The following is an 11,862-nucleotide window of genomic DNA, read 5'->3' on the forward strand; positions in this document are numbered from 1 at the left end:
AGACGAAGGAGAAATATGATAACCTATCCACTCATTTGCTCCCAATTTACTTCATTTACTTTTCCTGTCTGCATGTTATCAGTTGTTTCAGGTTGCATAGTAACCAGTAGTCATTCATTCACCAATATTTATTAATGCTTGACATGTACAAAAGACTCTGCTAGTTGCTTTGACAGGAATATAAAACAAATGGGCAATGAAGTGCTTTGTCTCTTAAGACCTACGTTCTAATTGTGAACATTAAACATAAACACATGAAACAATGGAAAAATACTTTTATGATGGATCATCAGTTTGTTGCTACCCCCACTCTTACCAACCCAGAGCAGATTCTTAACACCTATAGCACCCAACACTGTTCTGGGTACATGTTGTTTTTAGTTGCTGTTGAGTCGATTCTGACTCAGTGGCAACCCCATGTGTACAAATAGAACCGCTCCATAGAGTTGCCAAAGCTGTGACCTTTTAGAAGCAGATTGCCAGGCCTGTCTTCCAAGGCACCTCTGGGTGAGTTCAAACTGCCAACCTTTTGGCTAGTAGTTGAGGACTTAACCATTTGCAGGAACTCCTACTGGGTACATAGTAAGCCAGAAATAAATTAGGTTTGACTGAATAATTATCTACAGGTATAAATTAATATAATGCAAATTTAGTTTCTTTAATACCAAATTAAAAGGCTTCCTAGAGGATATGTGTTTTGAACTAGGTTTTGAAGGAGGTAGGAAGCCAAAGAGCAGAGATGGAAAAGAAAGGAGAAGGTATTTCAGACTTAGGAAGTGGCTTTGGCAAAAGCACGGTGAGAATGTATAGGATTCTCATCTTCCTTCTACGCAAGCCGTGGTTAAAGTGACCATCAAATTGATGGTCAAAAACAAAACCTCTGTCTTTGATGTTCATCCACAGGAAATTTATACAAGCCTGCAGCATTGCACTTGAACTAAATGAGCGGCTAATTAAAGAAGACCAAGTTGAGTACCATGAAGGGCTAAAGTCAAATTTCAGAGACATGGTGAAAGAATTGTCGGATATAATCCATGAGCAGGCAAGTATTAGGGTGGTTGAAGATGAGAACATGATCTGGGATCCCTAAAGTGTTACTTAGCAAAATCCATTACGGTGAAACCTGTGAGAGCTGGAACTCGACAGGGCTGCCTTGTTTTTCTGGATATCACAAGTTTTCCACCTTTGGCCGGGTGCAGTCTTAACCACTTTTCTGTTGCTGTTTATTAGTGAAAAGTATTTGTTTTCCTCTGTGAGAGGTTTCCACCTTACACGGGTTCCGGCTTTCTCACAGATTTTACTATAACTTTAAATTCATGACCTTAAAATTGCTCAGTCTGTATTTAAAAATTTGTTCATATGACCCTTAGTCATTTAAATGCTATAATCCAAACTGAATTTGAAGCAATTATCTAAAACAATTACTGAAGCAATTATCAGTAATAAACTAGCCTGTTCTTTGTGCCACAATGTCAATGAGAAAGGACTAGCTGAGCAAGTCTGAATTGATCTACTGTGAACATGGATAAGAGTCTCTCAAGAAGGGCCCTAAAGAAGTGAAATGGTTGGCTCAAGAACTATGTCCCAAAATGGGTATCCCTATCTTGACTGTAAGAAATTAAGTGAGATCCTGAGTGATTTCCAAACATAGGAGATTGTTTTCATATCCATACAGCTTGCAAAACTCTACTTTCCTAGAACATCTTAGCAGTTTAATCTATAATTGAATGTTAATGACAATTACAGCTAATTTAGTAAAATCTAACCTGAAAAATACAGAAGCCAAGACCTGATCCTCACTTACAACCAAATTATGTCATAATTAAGTAGTTAGACCTTTTCTATGCCTCTGACCTTTAGGAAACCTGACTACTCCTGGATTATCCCGGTAAATGTCATCCTGTGTTGGAGTCCTGAAATTTGTGTTTACCACCACCCTATATATGAATTGTCAATTATTTTTACATCTTAATCCTGTTTGTAAAAATCACAGCGTGATGGTCCCTTAGTGACTAAGCCTCTTGCTTATTATAAATTTGCCTTTATTTTCTTACTAATCTGAAACCACCCAATAAGATAAACATTTGCTTCAGAAACACTTCAAACTCTCAATTTTTAAGAATTTAAAGATTTTTAAAAGAAACAAGGATGATTAGAACCCACTAGAGAACACGTTCTTAAAGCTGTTCCCTGAAAGAGCCTGATTCGTCCCTGGCATCTGTAGTTCAGTGATTGATTGAAGGCAGTCCCCCGTTCGAGATTCTTATGCTCTCGTGCAAAGGGTGTACTTCCAAATGAGCTGACAGTGGTTAGTATCCAAGAAACTGCAGTGTGAGAATAGAGAAAAGAGGAGGGATGCTCCTGGAAAAACAAAAGCCAGTTAGTTGACTTTGAATTGAGCTCTCTCGCTCTGAAATTTCTTTTACATGCTTTTTCTTAGAGCTGTGGAAAATTTAGTTACAATTAGCCTGTGGTTGCGTGGAGTGACCAGGAGTCTAATTTTCTAACCATTGTGATCTTTTCCGTGTACAGAATCCAGTCAGCTGGGCTTTCATCCTACCATCTGTTTAATGAGACTAGTTACCCCAGTTTTCTACTTGCCCATCCTCAGTGGCTAGGAATCTGGGAATCTTGCTAGCTTGAGGAGTCTGGAGTCAGTGTTGTGTGTCTCCTTTTACCATCTTTAATTTACATTTATTAGCTCACTTCAGAGTGACTGCGGACAAATCTAAGGTGCCTCTCTGCTGCTCAGTTTTCATAGGCCCCTTTCCCTCCTTCCTAAAGCAGCCAGGTGTCAGGGCTGGGAAGGTAGGAAACCATTCCATTTCCTTTATTGTCTGTATCTCAAGCCCAGCTCCTGAGTACAATGGGGATATGTCTCTCCACAACATCATCGTCCTGTTTATCAAATAGACTACATAGTTTGTTCCTAGACACTGTTGCATTTATGGCTTTCTGTTCCTTGCAATGTATAGAGAAAAACAGCAGAAACTCCTCCTACACAAAAGATATAAAACAATTACACATGTCATTTTAAGCCAGTGTGTACTGTATTTTACAGTTATTTAATTTGCATTCAGCCGCATGACCTAGACTTGAAATTTAAATCATTCAAATTGAAAGCAGATTATTTAATGTGCTGTTATTACCGTGAGCAAGGTATTTTATAAAGTTTTTTTTTTCCCTGAAGCTCTGTTTTTAATCTGTACTTCCTGTCTGTACCACTTAATTCCCATAAACCATGGCTATTTTGTTTAGTTGTGAAGATGAATATTTTAGACCCTTGCTACTCTATTATTGAGGGAGCCCTGGTGGCACAGTGCTTAAAGTGCTCGGCTGCTAACCAAAAGATTGGCGGTTTGAACCCTCCAGCCGTGCTGTGGGAGAGCGATGTGACAGTCTGTTTCCGTGAAGATTACAGCCTTGGAAACTCTGTGAGGCCGGTCTGCTCTGTCCTGTAGGGTGATTATGAGTTGGAACCAACTCAACAGCAATGGGTTTGGTTTCTGTTGTTATTTTATTCTGTATTGAAAGCTAACCAAGAGTTCTCTTAGTTTCTTTCTTTTTTTTTTTATGTGAGCTTTCTGTCATCATGCACCATATTCAGATGTGCCCTCCTTTGGGCAAATGTTGACTTCAAATTGCATTTTTGTAAATCAATTAATATTTTTCATTAGATTCTCTTATTAGATTCTCATAGTCACACACTTCAAGGAGACACATTATTTCCCCAAGGAAAATATAGTAATGCCAAAGAAGAAGACAAAGTCCAAATGTATACTAAAATATGAAATATTCTTTTAAGCTCCATAAATGATACTTAACAAAAAGATATAGCCTGGATATTCCTCGGCCCTTTTAAATGTAATCTGTTAAAGTATCCCAAAGTAAATAGTTCTTTTAAAAACTTCTACCTTTTAACCTTTTTTTAAAGGGATTTATCTTATTTTAAAGCTAATTGAAAAGTGGCAGATTTCTTATAGATTGGGTCGATGGTGGCCATCGTAGTGTCTGTTTGGTATGTTTTATAATTTCTTCAGAATGAGTATCCTGTTTCTTGTCACATCGAAGGGCTGTGAATAATCGATTGTTGTGTGCTGTCGATTCCGACTCAGCAACTTTTCTAGGTCAGAGCAGAACTGTCCCATAGGGTTTCCTAGGCTTTAATCTCCGTGGGAGTAGATTGCCAGGTCTTTTAAGCCACTGGTGGGTTTCAACTATTGACCTTTCAGTTACCAGCCAAGCGCTTAAACACTGCACCACCAGGGCTCCTATGACCATCTTAAACCTCTGTTATGCTTTCAAATCAGTGTGTCCTGAGTTATGATTTTTGTAAGAGGAATTTTCTCTGTTATGGATTTCACTTATGCCTTATCATTGGTAGCAACACAAATGGTATGGCTCAGAATAGCTACCGTGGACCAATTTTCAGGCTCAGTATAAGAGTTTCAGAGCTAACTTGAGAATCAAATATTGAAAGCTTGGAAACAGAGCTGAGACTTTAATAGTAAATATACTGGATGTAACGTATATGCTGTTCTTTTCCTCTGTCTAACTCAAGCATAAGATCTCTGTTACTTTTGCTTTTGATCACGCTATAGTGGAGAATCTTTCTATATTTATAGTAATGTGAATATGTTGTTGTTAGGTGCCGTCGAGTTGGTTTCAACTCATAGCGACCCTCTAGGACATGGTAGCACTGCCCCACAGAGTTTCTGAGGAACGGCTGGTGGAATTGAACTGCCAACCTTTTGGTTAGCAGCCGTAGCTGTTAACCACTGCACCACCAGGGCTCCAAAAATATGAATATATATGTGTTTATGTAATATGAATATGTTTGTATATGAGAATATAAAATTTATGAATTTCTTCATTACCAAGAAAAATCTTTTGTATAGATTACCTTACATAATTATACTGTGTCATAAGAACATGCACTTAAGACTTTTTATCTTCGTTTAATATTATTTCCAAGTCCCTGGGAAAGGGACGTGAGTATCCACATATTTGAAAAGCCCCACAGGTAATTTTGAGAAACACTGTGTGTCTTAGTTATCTAGTGCTCCTATAACAGAAATAACACAAGTGGGTGGTTTTAATAAACAGAAATTTAGTTTTCTCACAGTTCGAGGCTAGAAGTCTGAATTCAGGGTGCTGGCTCTAGAGGAAGCCTTTCTCTCTCTGTCACTCTGGAGCAAGGTCCTTGTCTCTCCTGAGCTTCCGCTCCTGGGCTATCTTCGAGTGGCATGGCATCTCTCTCCCCCATCTCTGCTTCTCTGGCTTGCTTGTTTAATCTCTTTCATAACTCAAAAGAGATTGACTCAAAACACCCTACACTCATTCTGTCCATTGACATAACAAAGACAGCCCATTCCCAAATGGGGTTATAACCCCGCAGGCACAGGGGCTAGGATTTATAACACATATTTGGGGCAGGGGAGGGACCCAGAAACTCAAATGAGAGTCTGCTGTTGAGAACTCTTATTAAGACCATCTGTTAAAACATTTTAAAGATTGCATTACCTCTTACTTTTTATTGAATTTTACAGTTGGAAATCCTTTGTTTTTCTTAATCAGTAACCAGATCTTTTCTGCTTTTTTGATATGCTGCCTTTGTAATACAGCTATGAAGACCTAAGTCGGTAATGTTATCCTTTGCTCCTTCTGCCTTATGTCATTTTAAATAGCTATGTGTCAGTGATAAATTAAAACATGCCTGTATTTTTTTTTATATACGCATTCTTTTTTGCCAGTGGCTGTTTCAATTCATGATCAACATGCAGGCTTCTTTTATTTTAGATATTACAAGAAGACACCATGCATTCTCCCTGGATGAGCAACACATTACATGTATTTTGTGCAATCAGTGGTACATCAAGTGACAGAGGCTACGGATCCCCGAGATATGCTGCTGAAGTGTGAAGACATGCAGACGTAAAATGACAACGAGACTGACCTTTCTCAGGAATATTCGGAGCTGTGCAAATGTTAAAATTTAAAGATTCATTATTCATGGAGTGTTCCGTCCACACACCAAATTGTTCATGCTTTCAAACAGGGTGCTTACATATTTGTAAATATTTAAGCAACTTGAAAGTGCCTGGAAAATTGCACCACTGTGCTTGGTTTGTACTTTTTTAGGTAAATCTATATACTGAAAAGTAGAGCTCAAACACATTAATTCAGTTCGTTTGCTTAATGTTTGCTTCAAATGATGATGGTACTATGTAAAATTGTATAATGGAACACAATAAAAGGTAAAACTTATTTGTAATTAGAAGTGAAGGAAAAAATACTTTGAACTTAGCATTTTTATTATCAGGCTGAATTCAGTATCACACTAATCCTTTGAAAAAAATATTGCTAACATTCCCATAAAACATGGATATTTCAAATCACAGTGATAAGTTGAATCCTTGACTAAAAAGCAACCAAAAGCATTATTTAACCAGTAGAATTTCAAAAGGGAATGACGTATGTAGAAATACCAAGCTTACAGTTCCTTGAAGTTGCGATGTGATGATACTAGATAATTGACTTGGTCTGTCTTCCACATAGAGAGATGAGGGGTTCATATGTGGCGTAGGTTTCCCTAGCAGGCAGTATTCATTGCCAAAGCTTGATCGGCTGGGGCGATCCTTAGAGCTAAAAACATTGCTGAGAATTTGCTGCCAGTACATCCTATGCAGCTACAAAGTTTTAGCAGCAGGGTCTGAGGTAGGCACTGTATAAGGCTTCTTTTCCTCAGTTACAGGGTAAACAAGCATTTTGATAGGATCTGATGGTTGCAGCATGCCATGGGACAGTGCACGTGACCATATGAAACAGATTTAGCACCTGCCAGCTAGTGATTAAGCACTGCGGCCGCTGACCTGCTAACCAAAAGGTCAGCAGTTCAAATCCACCAGACGCTTCTTGGAAACCCTATGGGGGCAGTTCTACTCTGTCCTGTAGGGTTGCTTTGAGTCGGAATTGACTTGACAGCAATGGGTTTATTTATTTATTTATTTGTTTTGATTTAGCTAGGGATTACATTCTATAAGAAACCTCACATTACCGAAATAATTCAAGAAAAACCAAGGTGTGGCGAACTGTTTTTGGCTTGAATTATCCATATAATTTTACATGCCTTCATGTAAACTTTAAGTTCTAGGCTTATTTTCCTTATGTAGTTTAACCTCTTTTGCTGATGAAAAAACAGAAGCACTGAAATATAAAGGGATTCCATGGGTCCTTGGCTTTTTGAGTACTTTATGATCATGTAAATCTTAGACATTATTCTCCTGGCTTGATCATTTTTCTTTGCTTGTCCTTTTTAAGCTTTCGGGGGGGGGGCAAAAATCAATTTTGTATCTTAACAGGATATTCAGAAGTATTTCAGAGGCAGTTTGTAATTCTTTAATATTTGGGAGTAACCTATAAAGTGAGTTTCCCCTTTCAAATGATTATATTTGACATGTATATGAAAGGAAACATCTCCTAGAGTGAGTGCTGCCATCTGAGAATCAGTCATCTTGGGGAAACCCCAGCGCTCTTTGGTCAATAAGGAGTATCATACATTTTTTTTTTTTATCACTTCCCTCAGCATAGTGTTACGCACTGTGGGTAATTTTCGGAAAGTACAATAAATGGCCTCTGCCCTCAGGAGCTTGAAATCTTGTTGAAGAGACAAGATACACACACAATTAGTTAATAAGGGTTCATATAAGACATGAAAAGTTGTGTATGAGTATTACCAAATGAAAGGATATTCCATGCAAGAAAAACATAACGAGCAAAAGTACAAAAAGAATTAGCAGAAGTTCAGGAGATGGTGAGGAGACCAGTTTTGTTCATGGGAATAGTAGATGATCCACCTAGAAAACAGAGTTTGGAGCAGATTTTGGAAGGCCTTGAATGCTAAGCTAATAGTGTTTGGACTTTGTTCAGTAAGCATGAGAGAGCCAGTCAAGATTTTTATAGATTACTTGATTAAATATTCTCTTATATTGCTGCCAGTTGTATGTGAGACAGAGAAAAATGGAAATGGAAACCAATTAGACAGCTATCGCAATAATCAAGTAACGAGTCCATAAAATCCTAGAGTCAGGTGATATGAACAGGAGTGGAGAAGGCAAGTACAAAAGACATTGTACGGAAAGACTAGACAGGACTGATTGAATGGCTAAGGAGAAAAAAGGAAAAGTCAAACATAATTTTGTTTCCTGTGGCCAGTGAATTTTCCAGGGCATGGGACAATTTCACTAGATTTGTTTAGCCAACTTGCAGACTAAGGACAGCAAGCTATGGAGAGTAGAGGGAGCTGGACTAGGGAGAGCCTGGTGTTTCTAACCATTGCACATATTGGGTATTACCATTTATATAGTTTAGTGATGTCAGGGAGTTGTTTGGCCTCCACAAATTAATTCACGTCATGGAATACATTTCTGCTTTTGTAATTAAACTTGAGCCCAGTTTCCCTTGGAAACTATTGTTTTGATAGTCTTTGAACATACTGTAAAATGTGACGAAATCACAATTGGTAGAGTTAGTTTATGCAAATTTTTTAAGTAACCAGTTGTCACCAATTCTGTGGCATCGTGTCTGCAGATTGGATTGTTACTGTTACCATCACTATATGGTTTGGCTGCATATATAAATACTGTAAGCATCTTTTTAAAAATGAAAAGAAGGCAGCAGTGGTGGCAATAGCTTTGGAACCTCTACTAACACATCATCATAGAACTAGCAATGACTCACTGGTTTATAAACTAAATAGGTCACAATAATAAGAATCCAAGCTTTTTTTTATAAACATTGGTTTTATCTGAGATGAAGAATATGAGCAATGTGTTAAAATAATAGGAATTTCCAAACTCTTCCAAATACTAATAATTAGATACATATTTCAGGCTCTGATCCACAAAATGTCGGGCTACTTTCAGTCTCAGTCTTATGGGAACATAACCCTGCTTCAACTATCAAAACACAAAGGGAAAGAAATAGAATAAAAGCTGGTTGGTGATGGGGAGTGGGTTTGTGTAACAAGGCTATTCCTCTGTCCTGGGTCTGGCCAGTAATAGTATTTTGTTTATCTGGGTACAGTTATAATAAGTGCTTCTTCTAGTGCCTGACCACACAGTGGTCACTCTCTAGGAAAAGTATCTGTATCCAACTCCTGATTGAAGATGTGCCTAAGTTCTTCAAAGAGTTTGCCTCTGTGGAATGGCATTTTAAAACTTTCTCACATGCTTTTATTTTTTTTCCCTTCTGCTTTTCCTCCTTATGAGATACAGTTCACTCATTTAAAGTATACAATTCAATGGTTTTTAATATATTCACAGAGTTGTGTGACCATCACTACAGTCAATTTTAGATCATTTCTATCATCTCAAAAGAACCCCCCCCCCACCCCCTGTAAGCATTAAAAGTCACTCCATGATTGGAACTCTTATACACTGCTGGTGGGAATGTCAAATGGTACAACCACTTTGGAAATCTATCTGGCGTTTCCTTAAAAAGTTAGAAATAGAACTACCATACAACCCAGAAATCCCACTCCTCGGAATATATCCTAGAGAAATAAGAGCCTTTACACGAACAGATATATGCACACCCATGTTTATTGCAGCTCTGTTTACAATATCAAAAAGCTGGAAGCAACCAAGGTGTCCATCAACGGATGAATGGGTAAATAAATTGTGGTATATTCGCACAATGGAATACTACGCATCGATAAAGAACAGTGACGAATCTGTGAAACACTTCATAACATGGAGGAACCCGGAAGGCATTATGCTGAGCGAAATCAGTCAGAGGCAAAAGGACAAATATTGTATAAGACCACTATTATAAGATCTTGAGAAATAGTATAAACTGAGAAGAACACATACTTTTGTGGTTACGAGGGGGCGAGGGAGGGAGGGTGGGAGAGGGTTTTTTACTGATAAATTAGTAGATAAGAACTGCTTTACGTGAAGGGAAGGACAATACTCAATACATGGAAGGTCAGTTCAACTGGACTGGACTGGACCAAAAGCAAAGAAGTTTCCGGGATAAACTGATTACTTCAAAGTTCAACGGAGCAAGGGCAGGGGTTTGGGGACCATGGCTTAAGGGGACTTCTAAGTCAATTGGCAAAATAATTCTATTATGAAAACATTCTGCATCCCACTTTGAAGTGTGGCATCTGGGGTCTTAAATGCTAACAAGCAGCCATCTAAAATGCATCAGTTGGTCTCAACCCACCTGGATCAAAGGAGAATGAAGAACACCAAGGTCACAAGATAATTCTGAGCCCAAGAGACAGAAAGGTCCATATAAACTAGAGACTTAAATCATCCTGAGACCAGAAGAACTAGATGGTGCCTGGCCGCAACCGATGACTGCCCTGACAGGGAACACAACAGAGAACCCCTGAGGGAGCGGGAGATCAGTGGGATGCAGACCCCAAATTCTCATAAAAAGACCAGACTTAATGGTCTGACTGAGACTAGAAAAGCCCCGGCGGTCATGGTCCCCAAACCTGTTGGCCCAGGACAGGAACCATTCCAGAAGACAACTCATCAGACACAGATTGGACTGGACAATGGGTTGGAGAGAGATGCTGATGAGGAGTGAGCTACTTGTTTCAGATGGACACTTGAGACTGTGTTGGCATCTCCTGTCTAGAGGGGAGATGGGAGGGTAGAGAGGGTTAAAAACTGGCAGAACGGTCACGAAAGGAGAGACTGGAAGGAGGGAGCGGGCTGACTCAGGAGAGTAAATGGGGGTATGTGGTAAGGTGTATATAAGTTTATATGTGAGAGACTGACTTGATTTGTAAACTTTCACTTAAAGCACAATAAAAATTATTTTTAAAAAAGTCACTCCACATTTCCCCCTCCCTCCAGGCCCTAGCAACCACTAATCTACTTTCTGGCTCCATGGCATTTGCCTATTCTGTGTATTTCACATAAATGAAATCATACAATATGTGCTATTTTGTGACTGGCTTCTTTAGTATAATGTTCTCAAACTTCAATCGTGTAGCATGAATCAGCACTTCATTCTTTTTTATGAAGAAATAATATTCCATTGTATGGGTAGTCCACATTTTATCCATTCATCTATTGATGGGCATTTGGATTATTTCCACTTTGGGGCCATATAAATAATGGTGCTATGAACATTCATGTTTGTTGTTTGAACACCTATTTTCAATTCTTTTGAGCATATACCTACGATTGGGACTACTGGGTCATACGATAACTATATGGAGCCTTTTGAGGAAACTCCAGAGTGTTTTCTAAAGTGGCTGGAATAATTTTACATTCCTACCAGCAACGTGTAAGAGTTCCTATTTCTCCGCATCTTCTCTCACTCTTGTTATTGTCTATTTTTTTTATTATAGCCTTCAAAGTGAGTGTAAACCGGTATGTTATTGTGTTTTTTATTTGTATTTACCTGATGTCTAATGATGTGCGTTCTTCCATGTGCTTTTTTTTGACCATTTTTATGTCATTTGGTTATACCCATTTTTAATTGGGTTATTTCTCTTATTGTTCAGTTGTAATAGTTCTTTATATATTCTAGATACAAGTCCCTTATCAGATACATGATTTACACATATTTTCTCCATTCTGTGGGTTGTCTTTTCACTTTATGGTGGTGTCCTTTGAAGCACGAGTTTTTAATTTCCATAAAGTGTAATTTGTCTGTGTTTTCTTTTGTTGCTTGTGCTTTGGTGTTTTATGTAAAAGTCTTTGCCTAATCTAAGGTCATGAAGATTTATACCTATGCTTCCTTCTAAGAGTTTTATAGTTTTATCTTTTACTCTTAGGTCGTTGATACATTTTGAGTTAATTTTTATATATGGTGTGAAGTAGGGATCCAACTTCATTC

At 38.3% G+C, this 11,862-nt stretch overlaps 1 protein-coding gene across 4 annotated transcripts in view; it reads left to right on the top strand.

Moving 5' to 3' along the window:
- The window catches only part of DOCK11 (dedicator of cytokinesis 11), a 192,733-nt gene extending 182,857 nt beyond the window's left edge, over positions 1-9,876 (top strand). For all 4 annotated transcript variants that reach the window (XM_064278710.1, XM_064278708.1, XM_064278709.1 and 1 more), the window contains 2 exons: positions 904-1,042; positions 5,800-9,876. In XM_064278710.1, coding sequence (XP_064134780.1) covers positions 904-1,042; positions 5,800-5,922 — 262 coding nt within the window. In that variant the 3' untranslated portion in view covers positions 5,923-9,876. The remainder of the gene's footprint in view (positions 1-903; positions 1,043-5,799) is intronic.
- The last annotated feature ends 1,986 nt before the right edge of the window (positions 9,877-11,862 follow it).

This window comes from Loxodonta africana, chromosome X (assembly GCF_030014295.1).
Source record: "Loxodonta africana isolate mLoxAfr1 chromosome X, mLoxAfr1.hap2, whole genome shotgun sequence".
Classification (NCBI taxonomy): Eukaryota; Metazoa; Chordata; class Mammalia; order Proboscidea; family Elephantidae; genus Loxodonta; species Loxodonta africana.